Genomic DNA, 22,820 nt, shown 5'->3' on the forward strand with positions numbered 1-22,820 from the left:
TCGAATCTGTGCTTCTTTATGGGTGCAGCACTTGGGAGAATAATTCAGCCATGACAAGAAAGTTGCAAACATTCGTGAATAGATGTCTTCGTAACATCCTAAGGATTTTCTGACCAAACCGCATATCAAATGAGGTCCTTCATAGAGGGACAGGTCAGGAACCTATAGAATCTATATTACGAAGACGTAAGTGGCAATGGATTGGACACACGCTTCGAAAAGATAACGACTGCATTGCAGGCCAAGCAATGCAGTGGAATCCGGTCACACAAGAGGGAAAAAGAGCTGGACGACCGAGAAGCACATGGCACAGGACAGTCGTGGCGAAATCAGCGTCACTAGGCAAGAGTTGGAGGGAGCTGAAACACATCTCCGGAAACCGTACACGATGGCGCGTAGGCGTAGTAGAGGCCCTATGCCCCTTAAGAGGTTCCCAACGGACCTAACAGGTCTGAGGACCTAAGTAAGTAACATCCAACCAACTTATAATTCCCATATTTATAATTCCCTTACCTACAAAGTTCCATTCGAATATAAAAGTCGTCAACCCATTCACTTTCCCAATCCATTAAGCTTCTCCCATTTCATTGAGCGTTTCATTAAAACAAAATCTAAAATTCCCAGAGCTTCTTTTTGCTATATCCAACAATCAATACAGGGTACCAGCCACGAACCGAAGCCTGTAAAGACGATCAAGGGAACATCGTAGTAGAACCACAGTCGATGCTGAGAATATGGAAAGATCACTTCTCCAAATTATATAACGGCGATGACGAACCGAACTCCGCTGTAAGGGAGATAGAACCACTCAACCTCGGCGACGCAGTTCAACAATTCCGCCTACCCGACCTTGACGAAGTGAAGATAGCTATATCTAAACTTAAGTCAAACAAAGCTGCTGGAGCTGACGGCATCACCGCCGAACTATTCAAAGCAGCAGGCGATGACTTGGTAGGGAGCATGCACCAACTCATCTGCAAAATTTGGTCGGAAGAAAGCATGCCCGATGAGTGGAATCTCAGCATAGTGTGCCCGATACACAAGAAAGGAGACCCTCTAAACTGCGCCAACTACAGAGGCATCAGTCTCCTTAACATTGCGTATAAGATCCTCTCTGCCGTATTATGTGAACGTCTGAAGCCATTCGTCAACAACCTGATTGGTCCTTATCAGTGTGGCTTCAGACCAGGAAAGTCCACTATCGACCAAATATTCACACTACGGCAGATCTTGGAAAAAACCCAGGAGCTTCAAATCGATACCCACCATCTCTTTATTGATTTTAAAGCCGCGTATGACAGCATCTATAGGGAAGAGCTCTACCGAGCAATGTCTAGTTTTGGCATCCCTGTCAAACTTATCCGTTTGTGCAGAATGACGATGGAGAATGCACGCTGCTCTATCAAGGTCGGAAAAGATCTTACCGATGCATTTGATGTCAAAAAAGGTTTTAGACAAGGCGATGCACTGTCATGCGACTTCTTCAACATCGTTCTGGAAAGAATTGTGCAAAACTCAACCGTCAACACTAGAGGCACAATCTTCCAAAGATCCATCCAATTACTCGGATACGCAGATGATATTGACATAATTGGAAGATCAAAGCGTGATGTCAGTGGAGCGTTTTTGAGCATTGCGACGGAAGCGAAGAAGATGGGTTTAGTGGTCAATGAGGGCAAGACCAAGTATATGCTGTCATCAAAAAAGGACACTGAACGACGACGTCTTGGACAAAACGTCACCATGGACAGCTATAACTTTGAGGTAGTTAAGGACTTTGTCTACCTAGGCACCGCTATTAATGCAGACAACGACACCAGCGCTGAAATCAAACGAAGAATAACTCTTGCAAATCGCTGCTTCTTTGGACTTAGAAGGCAATTGAGAAGTAAAGTCCTCTCTCGAGCATGTAAAATCACCATCTATAAGGCACTCATCATCCCGGTTCTCATTTATGGCGCTGAGGCCTGGACCCTGTCAAAGAAAGATGAGAGCGTCTTAGGATGCTTCGAGAGAAAAATTCTTCGGGCGATTTTTGGTCCCGTACGCATAGATGGAGAATGGAGGAGAAGATATAACGACGAGCTGTACGGGCTGTACAGCGACACTGACCTAGTTAGCAGAATCAAAGTCCAACGGCTTAGAAGGCTAGGTCATGTAGAGCGGATGGACATCAACGCTCCAGCCCGGAAGGTCTTCGAATCCAATCCCGAGGGACGGCGCAGTAGAGGAAGACCGCGACTCAGGTGGCGCACCCAGGTGGGAGAGGACCTCAACCAACTTGGCGTGCGAAACTGGAGACAGCTAGCTAGGTTGAGGCCCAGGTCCGCCCCGGACTGTAGCGCCACCTTAAGTAAGTAAGTAAGCAATACACCCCCTTTTCAACCTATTTAACGTGCATTGAACTCTAAAACCATATCGCAACTTCACAAAGGCACACTTATGCTGATGTTGCATATTTTTCTTCTTTGTCGTGTTAAATGACGAGCCGTCGCTCGGTGCGACACCCTATTTCTCTATATCGGATCGGTTGGTCACTTTCTTTAAAAAACTCTTTCAAATCTTTTTTATTTTTAAAACTCTTATGGCAGTTTATAATAAGAGTTAATACATATTAAAACAAACTGTTTGTTAATAAATATATACGAACGCAACTTATTAAAGACAAATAAAAAGTTAAGACCTTTATTTGAGAATCGTGCTCAAAACTAAAAAGAGCGCAAATGTACCAAAAAATATTAGTTAATTTGATTCCCTTCAAAATACTACCTGTAAAGTTGTTCACTCATTGCTTGAACTTGAACTTTAATAAATTTTTGGAAATGACAGTTTTTTCTGCGATTGAAGGTCTTCTCTCTACAGCGCCTTTTAATACAAGATAATCCATTTTTCTATGTAGAATCCCAGAACGGTATTATAAATCATTTTGATAGATTTTTGCGGTCGAAGTCGTTTGTAGGTTATCTTATGATGACTCTTATCTAAGCAATCACTACGTTTTTATTTACCTGCTGCTGTTAAAACTCATTCTTGAAATAAAATGTTTGCCATTTGCCAGACAATAAGATTTATTGTTAGTATTTAGTTTTATTTGTAGATATTCAAGTATAAAGTTACTTATTACAAAGGTCATTTTAAAATTTACTGATTTTGTACTCCGGCTCATCTCCCGATTTTTTTGTTTTTCGCTTCTGTATAATTGTCTGTACAATAAAAGGATAAAGGTTAGGAACTGCTAAAACTTAAAATTAAAAAAATAAACTTACTTGAATTTTTTGCCATTCTCTATCCAATTCGGCCCGTTCATTTTTATCAGTTTTATTTTTCCTAGTTTTCCTTCCATCTTGCATTTTGACACCATACTGAAATGCAGCTTTTGGTAGAGCTTCCTTTGTGCTCATGTAATCAGAGTATTCTTCTTGAGTATCAAAATCCCATCTGCCGATCGGACCTTTTTTGTTACCCAAGTCCATTTTTGTGTAATCAACCTCATCATCTGAATCATCAATGGCATCGTTCATTTCCTCTAAACCAGGATAACACTCTGCATAGCCCTGAGGTTCGTTGGAAAATTTCGAAACCATTGATTTTGAAATTCTCTGCGGTATGAAGATATTCTTTGGTGGTGACGGTTCGTGTGGCACATCTTCATCTTGAAAGTAATTTTTGCCTTCTCGCCCATTGCCACCACCAAGAAAAGACTTTTCTGCATTTTGTTCTTCGTTTAGTGGCGATCTTGAACCTGGCAATGCTCTACTGTCGTCCTTAACTTGAGGATTGTAATCTCCTATATCATCGTAAATGTTATCGTTCGGAAAGCTCTTCAGATTATCGTTAGTTTCATTGAACAAAGGTTTGTCTTTGTCACGTTTGCGGTTCTTTTTATTACGTCCCCCTGATCGTAAATAAGATAAAATTTGTGACAGCTTGTTTATTACAATGTCGTTAGTTGTTAGTGTATTTGTATCTTCATGATTCACCGGGACGTCGTACTTAGATCGAACCAAAGTCGTGGGAATATCGCTTTCTGCGTTATCATCATCCAAATCAATTATGTAAGCCATTCGACCTGGCATGAAGTGTTCATGTCTAACTACTTCTTTGGATTTAGCCGCAAGTATGGTATTGTAGATGTTTTTGCCAAGTACTGTATTGAATGTTGGTTCATTTGAAAATTCTTGTTCTTCCAAACTGAGGGTTATTTCCTTTTCTTCAAAAACCTTTTCCATTTCTTTTTCTTGTTCGTCTTCTTTGTGCTGCAGTTCTGAGCGCACTTTTTGCAAAAGGGCATAATCCAGACCCTTGACCAAATGGGTATGTTCCATATCACCACCCAAGAATTTGGATTCTTGAATGATTCGACGTCTCCTTTCGGCTGCATCGATTCCCGATTTGACGTCAGGTGCGACAGCTCTGTATGCATTGTTTCCATGTCCTGGCGTCTCGGCATTTTGATAATCAGGATTGGCACCATCTCGTCGCTCTCGCGCTCGATCACGATATTTTTCCGAGAGTTCAGCTAGCTTGTTGTCTTCTTGTTTTTTCAGAGCAGCATAGAAGTGCTTTTTCTTTCGTCTGGCTTCAATACGATCAGAGCTGATTGGTGTTGTAGTTTTTTTAACGGGCTTTAAACCGGCTTCTCTGACCGAGCCAACGGGTAAATTTGCTGGAGCACCTGGCCGTGGAGTAGCCAAGAGCTTACGAAAATCATCATTTGTTAATTTTTGTGAAGGAGTTTCCGGAGGTTGTGCCATTACGTCTATTAAGAAAGTAGATAATTTTAGTGATAAGATTGTCTTTATAAGGTAATTCTCGTAACAAGGAGACGAGGAACGGTATCTATCTTTAGAATTAAACTTTCATGTGTAGACCTGAATTACTCTTTATAATATGGTCATTGAGATATAGTTAAAACTTAATAAAAATGTGCAAAACAGTTTGAGTACAGTTACAAGTTAGCAGATTTTGTGGTGTTTTTAAATAAATGTAATGTGGTTGAGTAGTGCCCGTGGACTCTTATGCTAGAGGTCTTGGGTTCGATCCCTGTCTGTACCATCTAAAGTTTTTTTTGTATGGTTACTGCCTCTTGCGAGGAATTGACAAACTCTCCAAGTGTAATTCTTGTCATGAAAAGTGCTTTCTCAAATTAGCCGTTCGGATTCGGCTTAAAACTGTAGGTCCTTCCATTTTTGGCAACTTTACTCGTAACATTACTATTAGAATTGGTCCCAACATTCCTTTACCTTAGGTCTGCTTAAATCCAACAGAACTTGACCAAGACTATAAATCTAAAAATCTCACCATAAATTCCAAACTTCTTCTGTATAAGACTATGATTTTATTAGTACTCACTTATAGATATGTGACTTTTATTTATAATTTATTCTATTTAGGTATAAAAATGCGTTATACAAAATATTCTGAGAAGCTACATAGAACGCATGAGCGAAGAAGAACCCGCTAGGGGAATCTTCTGTGGTAAAATTTATTGTAGAAGACAACGGGGAAGACCGTGTATCCGCTCAACGGATAGCGTAGACCAGGACGCCCAGAGCCTTAGGTGGGCAACTGGATGGAGGTGGCCTAAAACGAGGAAAGTTGGAGAAGCATGTCGAACGCGGCCCGGAGAGTATCACGACCGATGAAGAATGTATGTTTGAAAATTTTAGTAAAGATGTTAACACCACTGGAGTTATAGAAAAGTAGATAAACTCGAAAAATCGGTTTTGTAACTTAAGACGCAGGCACTTGATTAGAAGAGACTTTGTACACAATGCTTGGAACACCAGAAGGAAGGTATAAACACATTACTAGCTTACTATCTCTCGTTCGGACGTTAAACCCTCTTAGGTCTTTTACTTAAACGTAAAAATTGTATTGTAAAAAAGTACACAACAAAACAAAAATAAGGGATCAGTCGAGAAATGAAAACCTTTTAGGAATATGGAAAATACATACATATTTTAAGATAACAATAGGGAAGATCACCATTCAATTGCAATTAAATAGAATTATTTAAGGTAAATAAATATCAATAAAACTATAAGAAATACTGTCTATAATTAGGCCACATACTTTTGAACAAAACGATGTATGTATCGTGGATTTTGTTGTGACTGTCAAATCACTTGAAAAGCATAGCATCGATAACAAACTTTCCAAAATAGATTCCAGGAAGTGGGATATTTTCCAATCGTTTATTCTCTATTATAGGAAAATATTCACACCATTTATCTTTTCTTTTTTTAAATATTCTTCACAATTTCAGATGAAGATATTATTTACAAATAAATCCACCATTCTTCACACAAATTTCAGAATCGGATTAATCTGTAGGGTAGGGTACGTTAAAATATATAACGTTCGTAAGCGAGCCATAAAATCACTACCATCAGATTTCGTGAACGTCAAGACTTTGTTTTAGAAGACGTTCAACATGAGTACTATCCTATAAATAAACTTTGCTTTCATAAAAACTGAACGAAAATTTTTACAATTCTAAGGAGGTTTTTTGTATGAAATTTTATACTCACAGTTTAAGGCAGCTGCTTGCCGAATTTACAATTGAATATTTAGAATGAAACAACAACAACTTGTGTGTGCTACCACCAAGTTCATAGGCTGGAGTTATAGCTATTTCACGGGGACCAACCCGATCATCAGACTCCTTTAGTGGTGCTTAATCGCTTTATGTTCAATTTAATTTTTAAAGAACTTTTGCCCGAGCTGGGCTTGAACAAGCGATCTAGCGTGTGAGGAGCTAGTGCACTACCCACTACGCCACCGCACCCACATGAAAGTTGTAAGCCAATTACAGTTTTTTTCGTTCTATGGAACTATACTTTTATTCGTTTATGATGGCTTATAACTGGTCCCTTAAGCCCCAAATGTTGAGTTAATCATATTAAACTGGATCCACAAATATGCAAAATAAAGATGGCTCTTCTAGCAATAGGTAAAAAGGTTTTCCAGAAAACACTGATAGCTGTTGCTGAAAACGAAGACAAAATTGCCAACTTGTATTCACCTCTTTAGTGTCAAAATACAAATTTGGGACCAAACTAAAATAATCATACAATTTATGGGAACGATTGTCACTACCTGGAAAGTATCCTAGTTTATATGATTCTTCAAATCCATATATGATATGACATTATTATGACAGTTGTATATTTTTGTTTATTTCCTACTATTTCATAATTTTATGTAGAAACATGTTATAATTTTAAATGAACACATTTTATAAATATAATCCAGTGTTGAAAACCAAAAATGTTTCGAAAAATAATAGTTGGAATATCTGGTGGAGTTGACAGTGCGGTATGTGCACATTTACTTAAAGAAAAAGGTAAGGACGAATATTAGGTCTTAAATTCAGCTTAACCTTGATATTGGTACTAAAAGTTGAAGGTATTTCGTGGGTACATTGAAACTATTATGGTTATAATAATTAACAATAAGCAATGAATTAATTATTTTCTAAAAGTGTAATTAAATAGATTAAAGTGTAATCAAATAGATTAAAGATTTTCAAAAGAAATAGTTAAACAAATAACTATTATAACCTAGCTGTTGTCTTGTATTTCGCCAGTAAAATTAGGGAAATGACAAGAACTAAGGTCTATTTTTGTGTTGAAAACCATAACACAAACATCATAACCTTCCCAATTTAACAAATGACGGGGAAATTAAGACCTCTAAAATTGGCGGATCTGAAAATTAAATTCTTTTATTTGGTTAGTCTCCAAAACCTTAAGGTTTCTTACTTTATTTTCAGGAGATTCAAATTTATTTTTTTTGTTTGGAAAAATTTGGGACTAAATATCCTTATCATTAGTATTTCAAAAAATTTAAACTTAAAATTGTTTAAAACTATCTGAAATAAATAACCACGCTTTTGTTTTTAAACAATGTAAGCCTTTTTGAATGCGTTCTCAATGGTTGTTAGGGCACCAGTGTCTCATTTTTGGTTTCTTAACATATCCAACAATATGGAAATGTGCTTCATCCCTAAATACAAATTTGTAACAAGTTGCTTCTTTTTCTGTAAAGGCCACAATTTTCATTATCGATTTACGTGGATTTTGAATAATTTCATTTCGAACTTGAGACCCGTTGTTGCTAACGTTGATGGTCTAGGAATATGTCTACTGTCCATTGTGCCTTTTTGCCTGAACCTTTGTACATACAACCAAATAAGTTGTATGCCCGGCTCATCACTTAGTCCTCGAATATTTAAATGAATACAAATAGCACGAATTGCACATTTGTATGGTGACCTTCGTCACTATAGTACATCAACCTCAAAAAATAATTAAATCATTTCATAATCCTCGTTTAATACGAGTATGAATAATTATTGTCAAATTGGAAAATAATAAAATAACATATTGTAAAATAATACTTATAGTAGATTGTTTGATCAGCATACAAAAATGAATGCAAAATATATCTGATTGAACAACTTTAAAATATTAATTTAGAAGAATAGTCGAGAATATACCTCCAGAATAAAAACTAATAAAATAAATTGCTTGGACTCTCTTTCTCACGTACCAATAATTCACCGTGCTTCAAATATTGCACCACAGGAAACACTGCGCTTCTTACCAGTCTTCAAACCCTGCTCTTTGAATAAATAATCTTAAAAGCTTACATCAACTAGTCTTTGATAATCGCAATTTAAAGCTGAACACCCTTTATCAACCTGCAGCATAAAGTATCTTATATTTAAACAAGCGTATGTATAACCCACATCCAAGAAATAGAAAGTAGTTCTTTTGTCCATCTCCTCTTCTAAGTCTATATACGCACCTACATACATACATATGTATTTACACAGCTAGTCAAAAAAATAGGTGTGATGATTAATTTTGTATTCCTATTTTATGTTAAACATTAATTTTACGTAGATATTTTTAAAGCTCATATCAATTAAATAAAAACACTTTAAGGCTTTAAAATACATTACAATTATAGATAATTTAGCCCCAAAACTACTGATGGAGGTTTTTTCACTTGGATAAAAAATAGGTGCGTCTTCATAAATTAGTAATATTATCGTTTTTACCAATAATTTCTGTATCTTACCACAATTTTTGTTTTACTTACTTTAATAACCTGAGTATCCTCCATTACTATCCAAAACTTTTTAAAGTCGTCACGGCACGACTCTACTCACTTTCGGCATGTTTACTGTTCTCTTTAAACCGCTTCCCACAATTGGTGTCCATTTGTGAAATAACGTTTAAGCTCATTCGACAAGTTCTCAATAGGATTAAGTTCAGGTGATTAACTTGGCCATGGGACAACGGATACTTGTTTCTCTCGAAATCAATCTTTCACAAGACCTGCGGTATGTTTAGGATTGTTGTCTTGGTGAAAGTGCCATCGCAGGGGCAATTTTTCCTCAGAAAATAGTAACATGACATCTTCCTAAATATCACTATATCCGTATTTTGTTAAGATGTTATTCAAACGAAATATAGGAAATACACCGTACCAGGAAAAACAGCCCCGCACCATTATACTCTGGTTCTTTCCAATTAGTACGGTTTAAGGCAAATAATTTTCTGGACCTTATATTGCTAGCCCTAAGGAATGGAATATTCCCGGCGATTCTTCCTGGGATATTCGAGTTCTGAAGCCTTTTTCAGATCGAGCGTGCACTGACTGTATTATCAATTTGAGCCCCTTGACGAAATAATAGATTTAGCTAGAAATAGTATGAGGCGGCCAGTGGACGCTGATGTTTTTTTCGGTCGGCCTCTATTTTCGCGTATTCCTCTGAGCATGAGAGCATTTGTTATTAAATTTTGAGATCTGCCTAGGACCTCCGCAATAAATTTGTAGGTCTTGCCCTCATCTCTAAGTCGACGAACTAATTTCCTTTCCTCTGCCAAGCAGTGGACTTTACAACCCATATTCAAACAGTAATGAACAATGATTGGATTAAACTCATAAATAAGTTTGAGGTTCCATACAAGGCATTTCTCTGATCATATGCCAATCACCGTCGAATGGAAAACAAAACCTGGCTCAAATCAAACAAACCTAAAGCTATTACCCCGACTTAAATGGAGAGAAGACGAAGCGGGAACTTTTCGACACAAACTGGACATCTGTCTCTCAAGAATCCCAACTGACATCGAGCCTTCAGATACTCTATCAATTAAACTTATAAATTGCAAATGCCGGGAGCAAATCAAGCGACAATGTAAGGAAAGCGTTCAAACAAAAATGGTTTGATAACGAGTGTATGAAAGCAAGAGAAAAATCATTTCCTCTTTTAAAAGCATTTAAGAGATTCGACAATGAAGAATTACGTAAATGGTACATGCAGTTGAATTCTCAGTATAAACATCTATGCTATGAAAAGAAACTTGGTTTTGAAAATGAACAAGCACAATCACTTGGCAAAATAAAGAATACAAAGGAATTTTGGAAACTTGCAAAAAATATTAATGGTACTCAACATATAATTGGCACAGGTGTATCCGCCGCTAATCTTTCTTCTCATTTCTCGAACCTTCTTCAAACAAACTCTAACTTAATGTTTACTTAGGCTGAACCTGGCATCACCAATGATATATTAGACACCGATATATCTTTGATTGAAATAGAAACAGTTTTACGAAAAGCTAAAAATAATAAAGCACCAGGTGAAGATGGTGTACCGTACGAATTTTTTAAGAATTATCGCAAAGTTTTAAGCTGCAACTTGTTGTGGTTTTTAGCAAAATTCTTACGAAAGCGGAAGTTCCTTCCTCGTACAAAAAATCGGTTATCTTCCCAATACATAAAAAAGGTTCCTTAAATGACGTCTCAAACTACAGAGGTTTATCTTTAATGAATATTATAGCTAAGGTATTTTGCGTAGTTCTTGTCGCTCGTTTGGAAAAGTGGGTAGAAGAGAAAAAGATATTATCTGACTTCCAGGCTGGATTTAGGATAATTACTCCACTGTTCACCAAATCTTTACTCTGTCATCGATAGTGAAAGCATTTGAGGCAAGAAATAAAAAGGTTTACTCGATGTTTGTTGACTTCAAAGCAGCGTTTGATTTGGTAAATCGCAATGCTTTAATATATAAACTTTCGCAGATCGGTGTTTCAACCAGATTTGATTCTGGTGTCAAACAAAGATGTCCGCTTAGTGCACTTTTATTTTCACTATTCATTAATGACATAGCTAACGACTTACCTGGAGGAATTAGAATGGCCGGAATCCGGATAAATGTTTTACTTTATGCTGACGACATGGTCATACTATCGGAATCGAAAGAAAATCTTCAATTGATGATAAACCGACTGTCTGCATACTGCGATAAATGGGGATTAGAAATCAATACAGAAAAATCAAAAATAATGATCTTTTCGGGATCCAATCGGACTGAAGTTGGAAGTAATTGGAAGTACAAAGGAAGAAGTTTGGAGGTGACAAACGAATATAGATATCTTGGAGTGAACCTCAACCTACGGCTGAATTTTAGTAAGCACCTTGACATTAAAGCCAAAACATCACGAAGTCTAATAAACTTAACATGGAGAAAGATCTTCTAAAACAACCTTGTATATTTGTCTACCAAATACCAAATGTTTAATTCAGTTGTGAAGTCCACTTTATGTTATGAAGCTCAAGTTTGGGGAATGGAAGAGTGTGAGGAAATTGAGAAATTTCAGAGGAGTTTCATCAAACAAATTTTCAACCTACCAATTAACAAGCTGAACTATGCGATCTACTTGGAAACTGGCTTACCAAAATTATTTACAAGCACATTGAAACTACAAGCGGATTATATTATTAAAGTGTTAGGTTTCCCAGATGAGCGACTGAGCAAAATAATGCTGCTTTACGAAATAAGGAACAAAGACTGGTGGTATGACAAATGACAACGAATTGCCTCTTCATTTGGTGAAGATATGCAAATTAATACAAGTAACATTCTTGATGTTAACGAAAAAATGTATAAAATTATCCAGCTTAATGAAGACTCGGTTCGGAACCAATTTATAAAAACAGCTATTGAATCAGAAAGTCGAATATTATATAGCCAGTTACAATTTAATCTAAATAACAATAACTATTTTAATGAATCTTTAAGCTACAAAGATATTTCTTTGATTTTCAAAGCTAGATGCGAAGTCTTATGTCTCAACGGTAGACCATACAATGAGAGTTTCAACCAGTTCTGTACACTCTGCAATCATAAATCCAAAGAAGACTGCTTCCATTTTATAAGCGTATGTCCAATTTTCAGATACAAGAGATTCTCATATTTTCAAAAATTCTCTCTCACTCTACAAGAGACAATTCTAATATTGAATGGACCAGATTGGAAAAATCCTGTCAACTATCTGAAGGAAATTTGCAGTTTTAGAAAATTGATTATGAGTGAATATGATTAAACTAGTAGATGTATATATTATAATAATATGTATAATTTAAAACAAAGTTTACCAATGTTATAAAAATTTAAGTTGCTAGTCGAGCTGACGGAAAAACCAAAGCTTTTAAATTCAAAAACAAATGTTTATGTATTTATTATATATTTATATTTATGTATTATAATAAATGAATTACTTACTTACTTACAGTAATGAATGAAAAACTATTGCTTGAAGCTAATAAAATAATTTTAAACGATCCATCTCAAGAGTTTATACCATAAAATAAAGAATATTATAAGAAGCTTAGCATTACATTACTTAAATGCAAAAAGTTTAGCATCCTCATAGAGATAATAACTGTTCTTTCTTTTAAAAAAAAATGTTGGTTGCATTGCTTGCATTCAAAACAACAGCTTTTTTTTGTTAATCGACAACAAGTCAAGAGTGGATATCAAAAAATTTCTCACACCTATTTTTTTGACCAGCTGTGTATATAAATCAAATAAAAATCAAACTCGTAATCAATGCTGAAACAATGTTAAGTAGAAATCTAATTCTAACAAGGCACGAACTCAGGCATTTTATTAAAATAATAAATAATTTAATATCAATAAATGTATGTTAATTTATTTATTTAAGGATTTTCTGTGTTGGGAGTATTTATGCGTAATTGGGATGAATTAGACGAGACTGGACGTTGTTCTGGAGAAAAGGATCTAGCCGATGCAAACTATGTTTGCAATAAGATTGGTATCGACCTAATTGAAGTCAATTTTGTAAAGGAGTACTGGAACAACGTATTCACGTAAGTTTCATATAATTTAATAGTACTCAAGAAAATAAGAAAACACAATTAAATAGTACAGAAAATATAGAAAGTTAATTGGTAGCACCTCCAATGCAATATTGACGTAAAGTATTTAACGATTTTTTTATCTACAATTCATATTTTTATATTGTATCCCTTACAAAAGGCGCTCTCTTTTAGACGCCAATAAAGCTTAACTAAGTTTTGAAAAATATTACCCTTACTCAATATTGCACGGGTGTCATTGTATTTACATAAACAATAGTTTCTTTGTCCTGCATCCATACGAGGTAGTAACTTGAAGCTTTTAAACAACCCATCTTATTCGAAGATTACAAAATCGAAAAAGATAGTAATTAAATAGAAAGTATTCAAAGAAAACTTGCTTCTCTAGAACACAACCAAATGTTTGGCTTCAGGTTAAGAAAATAAACGCACATTTCATGTTTGTTTAGTATTAATAGTTAGAGACGAATTCATTTATATCAGCATTGTCATGTCCTTGAAAGGCTAAGACTTTCAGCTGGTGGTTCTGCATTCCGCTCGAAGTGCATTTTTGGACACAAAGCTGTTATAAATTGTCATGTCTTCACTCTCCGCAATCTATATTTTTTTATTTTAAAAAATCCATAAACATAATTAGGAATTTTCTTGAAGATTATCAAAATGGCCTGACCCCTAATCCAGACATATTGTGCAACAGGCATATCAAATTTGATCACTTCTATAAATATGCATTGGAAAAACTAGAATTCGATGCTATTGCAATGGGTCATTATGCTAGAACATCTTTTGGTCCATACTTGGAAAATTATAAACCAAATAAAGGTAAGTTCTAAGATACCTCGCTCTAGAATTCAATGATATCTTTTCTGATTCTGATTCTCATGCGTTTTGAAAAGAAAACGAAAATAATCATAGAAATATTATAATATTTAAAATGCTAACTTTTTACTTTTGCAGATGTTCATCTTCTTCAAGCCAAAGATTCATTTAAAGATCAAACATTTTTCTTATCGAACATAAGACAAAAAGCCCTTCGAAAAACAATGTTTCCAATAGGAGAATATACGAAAGGTGAAATAAAAAGTATTGCGAAAAACATTGGACTTCATAGAGTTGCTTTAAAGAAAGAAAGCACCGGGATTTGTTTTATTGGCAATAGGAATTTTAAGGATTTTATAAAAGAGGTAATTTTAATTCCATCGTTTTAACAGGGATTTTGTTGTCATGGTGAGAAGTCAGAGTTGATTTTATACCCAATTAAGGGGAAGGATAAAAACGGTATATAGACAAGCAAAAAAAGGAAATCTCATTTTGGATAAGAAATTAAGCTGGAAACCTTACTTTAAAGAAAGCCACTGTGAGGTGGCTGGATAGGGACTCTTGTAAAAAAGCTTTTAGTAATAAATGGGGCCTACAAACACAAATAACACATTTATATACATCTCTGTTATTAGACCAATCATTACAAATGGAGTCGTGGTATGGTGAGCTGCGTTGGGCAAAGCAACAAGCTCCAGCAAAGTTAGAGCGCTCAGCTCTATTCCCTCCTCTGCACTTGATGTTCTGTTGCATCGTATACCGCTTAATATATTCAGCAAACAATCAGACGCAAGCAGCCATTAAGCTTATTGTCTCAAGCACTTCATAGCTAATACCAATTGGTTTTATCTAGTAAGGTATATCTTTAGATCCATGTGGTATCACAACGATTGGTCTAGGTAGGTAGAAATGGCGATCTCAAGGCAACCTAGCCTGAGATCCAATTAGCGCTGTAGTGCGCCGTTTTGATACCAAAAACTCGTTTGACCTTTGATTGAAAGGGATAGATTTATAGAGAAGCTTCATAGCGATTATGTTAGAGCCATTTTTTCGCATTGAGAAAAAAGATTAGGTATCTAATCTTTGTCTCAGATAGCTCATCGAGTTCCTGAAAGAATGCTTTTCCAAAGTACTTCATTCTAGTGTTTGCCAAAGCAGGACATTTGCAGAGGAAATGGATTATCGTTTCACTTTCTCTTTGGTCACTACAACTACGGCAAAAGGTGTTGTAAGAGATATCCAACTTCTCTGCATGGTCTGCATGGTGTGTTGGCTTTTACTGTCAAGCAGCTACCTTAACCCTAACCTGTTGCAAGCTACCAGTGACACCAACCTTCTATTTTTACCAACAGAGATCTTGCACACAACTTACGAGAAAATATAAAAACGAATAATTTAATATTTTATATTTGAAATCAGCCACAACTTTTGAATACACTAAACATTGACGTTACATTTGAATTTTATAGCACCATTCAAAAACATTATAATTTTCCTTCTTGAAAGAATATAAGATTTTTTTTACGTTACAGTACATTCATTCTAAACCTGGTGACTTCATCGACATAGACACAGGCAAAGTAGTTGGACATCATGAGGGTTTTCACCAGTGGACAGTTGGACAGCGCTGTCGATTGCATTCTTATCTCAAACCGTATTTTGTTGCCGCCAAAGATGAATTAACAAATTCCATTCTAGTTGCATATGGCACCGATCATCCCGCCCTCTATTCAAATTTAGTTTACACACAGAATCCTTCATGGATTTCCTCAGACCCTTTAAAGGATCGCAACCAGTTCAGATGTCAATTCCGATTTCAACATACTAAACCTTTAGTAGATTGTACAGTGGAAAAGCTAAACGATGGTGGTCTGCAAGTCAGCTTAGATAAACCGCTACGCGCTTTAACACCAGGTCAATATGGTGTCCTGTATTTAGGAACCGAATGCTTAGGCTGTGCCAGAATTATGACATCGGAACAGATGAAAAATAATTTCAAACAGTTTGCATCGATGCAAATATAAAGAAAGAAACAAATAAAACAAAGATATTATCTAAAAAAAGGTACATTATTTCTTATTATATTTAAATTTTTGTTTGTCCATTTTAAGAAATATTAACGATGCTTATAGTCATTTTTGTTTGTTAACAATTATTCAAAGATAAATACAATTTCACCCTGATACATATAAAATGTTTTTTTTTTTTTTGTAAATGTTTGTACTAAATGCAGGGGAAAACATAATTTTGTTTTGTTTTGTTTACACCTAAAGATACAGTCGCTAATTTTATTTGATTCTATTATGATCTTGTATGCTTTAAAAATAAAATAAATACTACTTAATAACTATAATTTATTTTGTTAACATTGATTTTAGCTCAATAAAATAGTCAACGTATCCAAAAATCGAGTTAAATCACTCTGTCGAATTTGTATTAATGAAGGCTCAAAGAAATCCTGTCTTATAACTGAATTACTTTTTTGAGCAGCTTGTTCGAAAGCTTTGCCAAAGAAGCTTTTCGGTGAGTTCTCACGGACGGGCGGTATTCCAACTAAAAGGCAAAGTCCACGCTCTGCGTCAACGGGACAACTAACGATGATTGGTAGTTCTGGTGCTCGACGACTTCTAGAAGTCGACACATATCCGTTTAGGACAAATTTCGCTAGCATTGTTAGACCATATGGATATGAAAAGAAATTGTTCTCTTCATTTAAAACATAGTAAAAGAATGGACCAGCTGAATGCACTTGATGGGCTTCTAAACAACTCTGCACTTGACGGAATATAGCAGAGAGTAATAGTTTGGCATTTTCAATACCAGCATTAAGGATGGATTTGTGACTTTTGGATAGACCATCGAGAGCTTCGAGAAAACAATCCTCTGGAGTTTTGTCATGTTTGACGGACTCTAAAATGGCTAATGAGGCATAGACATAATCAGCTGCCGAGTAGCGATTCCGATAGCCATAGTTGAGTGTAAATGAGCCATACACAATGTCAGGTATACCATATTTTTCGGCGAGTTTTTCGATCATTTGATGAAATTCCTGACGCAAAGTGAGATCCATTGAGTTGAACATTTGTTTGGCATGCGTTAAGGGTAGACCCATTTCTACAAGAAGTTCGTGAAGCTTTTTTTCACCTCGCAAAGTCCAGAGTTTAAGTTTACATGCACAATACATAGAATATCTAAAAATAGAAAATATTTGTTATATTTGTAAGGGGCAGAATCTTGTTTGAGGTCTTACTTCATAGATTCAACTACCGACCAGTGTCGATACAGTGCTAAATGCAAATCATTTTCAAATGTTATTTTAGATGCACTGTGAGCCTGTGTTTGATCGCTGGCCTTAGAAGTGAGTCTTGAAACATGACTTTGAATGTTATCGATCTCAAGTGTATAAGTTGAACTTTCTATCTTGCCCAATATCAATTGTTCAGTTGTGCCGACAATAGCCCACCATAAAAGATCCACAGAGTCTTTGGTTAGTTTCCATGCTAATTCGAAAAATATAACTGCAGAACTTCTTCCATAATAACTGTATTGAGAGTAATCGAACATTATGCGATCCCTTTCGTTTTCCCATGTTCGACGTTCACGTTGTTTTAGAATTCGATTTTCATGCTTTTGGACGCGTGTTGTTTCCTCTTCATTGTTATCGTCATCATCGGCACTGTCCTCTTCGTCATCTGATTCACGAAAAATAGCATCAAACGACGGTATGGATTCCTCAGCAGCTGGATCGCCAAGTATGCAAACCTGTAGGAAAAGATTGATCATTGAAATTATTGTTTATCAAATCAAAGTTATAAAATGGAATATGCAGAGGATAGGATTAGAAAGCAGAAACCGATGCACATTGGTTTTGAATGTCTGCTCATTGTAATGAGTGGGAAATATTGAGTCAGGTAAAGAATTCTACATTTTTGTAGTGCGGCTCTGTACTTAACAGTACGTCCGAAATTGGGCTCGAGGGTAAATTGATGGGCATTCCTAGAAGTACGGGTATTCCGGTTGAATTGTTTAAGGGAAGGAATGCAACTGGCTATTTTGCTAGAGCATTCTTTATAAAAATAACGATAAAACAATTGTAAGATCAGAAGGAGTAGAAAACGTCTTGCATCGTCGGAGAAAACCTAAATACTTAGCAGCATTTTTGGCGATGTCAAATATGTGATCACTCCACAACAAGTGGTCTGTGATGCACATACATAGGATCGATAGTTGTTTAATCTCTTCGATGCAAGTACCACCCAGGAATAGTGGCATTGGGGGAGGGTTACGTTTTTGTGACAGTAGACAGCATTGAGTTTTCGAAGCATTAAATTCTAATCGGTTCTTGATTCCCCATTGCACAATGCTGTCAACATCAGAATTGAATGAGCTTATCATACGCTGCCGTTGGTAGTCCACACCCGAAAAACAAGTATGAGAATCTAAAAACAAATATGAAAAGCAGAGGTTACTGTTGTCAGCGAAACAATGTAGTGGGTTAGAAGTTTCAGACAAAAGATCATTTATGAATATAAGGAAGAGAGTCGGAGACAATACAGAGCCCTGTGGCACACCAGCGTTTATTTTGTGAATATCAGATTGGAACCCGTCCAATACTACTTGAATTGAACGGTCCGAAAGGTAATTTCTTACCCAACAAAAAAGAAATTCATCAATACAAAAGGACTCATTTTCGATAAGAAAGCTTGATGCCAAACTCTATCGAATGCCTTTGGAATATCTTACTTTCTCCAAAACGATGTAAAGATTTGTTCCACTGTTTGGTGAGATAGACCATAAGATCACCAGTGGACCTATTGCAACGAAAGCCATACTGCCGGTCATTAAGAAGCTTCTGTTCTTCAAGATATTTCTTTAGCTGAAGATTGATCAGCGTTTTCATGACCTTGAAAAGAAGGGACGTAAATGCAATTGGGGAGGAGGATTCGCGTTTTTTAGGGACAGGCTGGACAAATGCAGTTTTCCATCCAATCAGAAAGAGGCCAGTAGAATGGGACAGATGAAAAAGCTTACGCAATGGTTTTGCCAGTGCTGAAGAACACCTCTTCAGAAGAATAGCGGGGATACTATCCAGGCCAGCGGATTTGTGAATGTCAAGATCTTTTAGTACTCTAGCAACTATACGAGTGCGCAAGAAGATTCGTCCCATGGAATAGTTTACCCTTTCAAGTACAGGAGGAGTCATTTCACTCATTGGAAGCATCGAATTAACAGCAAACTTTGCTGCAAGCAAATTGGCTTTATCAATCGAGCTAACATAATTAGTGTCATTGGAAACGAGTGTAGAAACTGACGATGACGTAGTGTTGCGCACATTTTTTACAAATGACCAGAAATTTTTACAACCTTTGGGACTTTGTAGTATTTTTTGCCGTAATTTCTGGTGCAAGAGAAACTTAATTTACATGGAAAGGCATAAATATTTCTTACTAAATGGATTCTTCAACCAAAATGGAAGAGGTTGATCTTGATATTAAAAAGGTTAATAACAACCAAGTCAACGGTTCTTATGAACTTCCAGTGGAACTCTTCAATAAAGTACGGGTCGCTAAAGTGTGCGGTACTTCAGATCCATAAGCCTCACCTTTAACAGGCGATGCTACGTGCTGTAAAAATTATCAAAGCAAATCATCGGCAGCTTCTTAATTGTATTTCAAGAGTCCTTTACGGCGATTGAAGAAAACACCTGCTATCAACAAACAAACATACATCTATCAACCGACTTGGACGTTACTATTGATAGCAATATAAAAATAAGTTATTTATCGCGGAGTAAGCATTGCTTCCAAGAGTGACACCATAGTAAAGATTCGGCCAAGAATTGTGTATGATATTTGGTTTTGTGTACAAAGGAAGAGAAGATATAACCGCGAACCAATGATCTGTACAAAAATATGGATGTAAGTAGTTCAAAAAAATAAAGCGCATTAGCTCATTAAATTCAATTGAATGGATAACAACGATCCTGCTGAGAGAATCTTCGAATCCCAGCTTCCAGGTTTAAGACTACATGGAATGAAAAAACTCTGGCCCTTGGGATCTTAGAACTAGGAAGACTTTCTTGTCCCAGTTATAGACCTTTCATGAATCTAAAGCATGACAAAGTAAAATTTCTGTATATATCTCTGCTATGCAAGCATACTTACTGTAGAAAAGTGTAATTTAATAATGTTTTCAGTACATACGAAGTTAAGCTTTTTGGGAGACATTTTTTTTTGGTTTCTTGGGCTTTGATGATCAATCAGTTTGATGCGATTAATAATAATATAAAACTAATCCATCTTGGTTTTACCCTACGTTTTTAGGTTTGGCTGCATTTAATAAGAATTGCATGCTCTTGAGACCAGCATCTCAAAAATAATTTGTACATACAAGACTATGAAGAATTATCTAAGCGGTAAACATGTCCTTCAACTTGAAAAATAAATAAATTGGGTGGCGCAACAGTCCGTTGTGAACCAGGGCCTAGTGACTTACAACTCTCAACCATGCGAGTGCTAGTACTATTGTCAGGAATGGAAGATGGCACAGGCAGGGATTGAACCCAAGACCCCTTGCATGACAGTCCAATGTACTAACCATCATGCCACGGGTACTACACTTAATCGTATTAAATTAGTTAAATAAAATGTCGAATAAATGCTTCTTAGGGAGCCATTGGTATTTGTGTAAAAATAAGTCCTAAAAAACATTCAAGCGGACGGCGACTTAAACTACTTAATAATAACTATATCACGGTTTAAATCCTGAGCAAAAATTCCCTTAATAGATAAATCTTTGTAGACGATTACTAACGTGTTTTTTTTTAAATAAAATTCAAAAAAGACGACGACAACAGACAAAAAAATATCGAATGAAATTCCAACTCAAAAATATTTAAACTTCGACTGGAGCTTTTAATCAAAGAAAGTTTACTATAAATAATAAACCTCCTTAATGTTCAAAACGAAGCAGATACTATTGGGCTATAAATGTACACCATTTCCAGATACATGGTATAGATAAATTGATAGTTTTTAAAACGAATTAAAAAAAAAAATTGGAAGATCACCTGCAACCAACATTTAATAGACGGATAATCGAGGGCAATTTGATTATCTTATCTCACTTTAAATTGTTGCAGTTAAACTCACCTGTTTATCACTATAAATATTGCAAACATCTAGCGGCCTATGGGAGTCACAAACAAAGAAAACCACTTCTTCATCGGGTTGCAAAAGATCTACAATATCAACACAACCGCCACAATTAATTAATATCACGTACTTTACGTCATCTCGGTTTTCAGTGTAGGCTCTTTGCATCCCAGCCATGCCCATTATTGGCACAACCGAATACAGCATATGATCATACTTAAATAAGGATTGTAGGATTTTGCTAGCACAAATACCATCGATGTCGTAGTTGACAATGATTAAAATTCTTTTACCCACAAGGACATTGTAAAACTCAAGTTTTAAGTCTTGCACAAACATTTTGATAGTTTATTTTTTTAGAAATTATTCTGTTAAGTTTTTTTCTTTTTTAGAAAACTCTTAAGTCCTTGAGGTTAGCAGCAATAATAATTGTTGCATTGGCCTGTCCGACCCGCGGTGGGATTCATATTTTAAAGAGTTACAAATAAAAAATAATCTAGTGCTTATTGGTATTCAATGGGTTTGATGGTCAGTGCGGTTATTGGACTAACTAAGAACATAAAAACGAAAGTAGTTTATTAAAATTAAACTAATATATTTTAACAAAAAACGTAAATTATAAAAGATGTTTAAAAATGCGACCTGCGGGAAACTTTCAAAATGTCAAAAACATGGCGCGACAATTTTCTGCCATGATCACAATTATAAATTCACAATAGATAAAGATGAAGTGTGTGTTAATATGGATTCCCTCTTATATTTGAAATCGAATAAAATGTTAAAACGTTGTTTTCCTTTCACCAAAAAGTACTTTCCCATGGGATACTTGCTTTCTTTTATTAAATTATAAATAATTTAATTAAATTATGAATAATTTAAAATAAAATTCATGTAGCGAGATAAATTGATATGCCGAAAAATAGATCTTTTCGAAAGACGGTAAAAATTGTTGTTTGTTTTTAAATTAACCTTTTGTATTTATTTTCATTGGGCCTTACCAATAATCAAAATTAAAGCTCACTTAAATATTTAACTGGGTTTTAAATATTTTGGTATATCAATAAACATTTTAATAGTTAGGTTAAGGGATAACGTCCAGTTAAATTTTATTGTTGGGAAACTCAACTATAAACGGACACTTAAATTAAACTCCATGGTTTGCACTGTCATTTTGACAGCGATACCTAAACGTATGCTTAGTGATTTATTATTGGTAAGGCCCATGGATATACAAATTTTTTGTATCGTGAACACAAATTTGCAAATTGCAATAAGCTTACCGTTGCAACATATCTATGGCCATGTTCAGGCGACATGATGAAGAGACTTGAAGGTAAGGCAAGTATCTAATTGGACAGCTGACAAAAAATTGTCTCCACTTAAGGTATGGCGTTTTTCTTTTTAAGTTTAGAGCTGAGCACTGAGCAGAGTCTGAGCGATAAGAGTAGAGTAGAGCAGAGTTCACAGAGCGCGCTCTGAACATGATCAGAACTAAAAAAGAAAAACGAATTTGAAGCTCTGAACGATCAGAGCTAAAAAAGAAACACAATTATTTTTTTGACAGTTCGAGCTCTGCTCTAAACTAAAAAAGAATAACGCTATTTATCGGAAAGTTAATTGGAGTCAAGAAAAATCTCCTTTACT

General features: G+C 35.7%; 3 protein-coding genes across 4 annotated transcripts; 1 reads left to right on the top strand and 2 right to left on the bottom strand.

Annotated features, from left to right (window-relative positions):
* Nucleotides 1–3,038: 3,038 nt before the first annotated feature.
* On the bottom strand, nt 3,039–6,111 carry LOC129947655 (protein Red). 2 transcript variants are annotated; one of them, XM_056058288.1, is made up of 3 exons: nt 6,076–6,111; nt 3,267–4,759; nt 3,039–3,203 (listed from the first exon to the last, which is right to left on the bottom strand). In XM_056058288.1, the coding sequence occupies exons 2-3, from the start codon at nt 4,752–4,754 to the stop codon at nt 3,135–3,137; spliced, it is 1,557 nt and encodes a 518-aa protein (XP_055914263.1). In that variant the 5' UTR covers nt 4,755–4,759; nt 6,076–6,111; the 3' UTR covers nt 3,039–3,134. The 2 variants fall into 2 exon arrangements, with proteins under 2 accessions (XP_055914263.1, XP_055914261.1); XM_056058286.1 differs by having other exon boundaries at nt 5,959–6,100.
* Nucleotides 6,112–7,171: 1,060 nt separating this feature from the next.
* On the top strand, nt 7,172–16,051 carry LOC129946325 (mitochondrial tRNA-specific 2-thiouridylase 1). Its single transcript, XM_056056462.1, has 5 exons — nt 7,172–7,348; nt 13,029–13,194; nt 13,841–14,025; nt 14,161–14,387; nt 15,555–16,051. Exons 1-5 carry the CDS (start codon nt 7,273–7,275, stop codon nt 16,044–16,046), a joined length of 1,146 nt encoding a protein of 381 aa, XP_055912437.1. The 5' UTR covers nt 7,172–7,272; the 3' UTR covers nt 16,047–16,051.
* A 21-nt stretch (nt 16,052–16,072) lies between these two features.
* On the bottom strand, nt 16,073–21,835 carry LOC129946323 (cell division control protein 45 homolog). Its single transcript, XM_056056461.1, has 3 exons — nt 21,174–21,835; nt 17,273–17,784; nt 16,073–17,213 (listed from the first exon to the last, which is right to left on the bottom strand). The coding sequence occupies exons 1-3, from the start codon at nt 21,513–21,515 to the stop codon at nt 16,397–16,399; spliced, it is 1,671 nt and encodes a 556-aa protein (XP_055912436.1). The 5' UTR covers nt 21,516–21,835; the 3' UTR covers nt 16,073–16,396.
* Nucleotides 21,836–22,820: the final 985 nt, after the last annotated feature.

Source organism: Eupeodes corollae, chromosome 2 (genome assembly GCF_945859685.1).
Source record: "Eupeodes corollae chromosome 2, idEupCoro1.1, whole genome shotgun sequence".
NCBI lineage: Eukaryota > Metazoa > Arthropoda > Insecta > Diptera > Syrphidae > Eupeodes > Eupeodes corollae.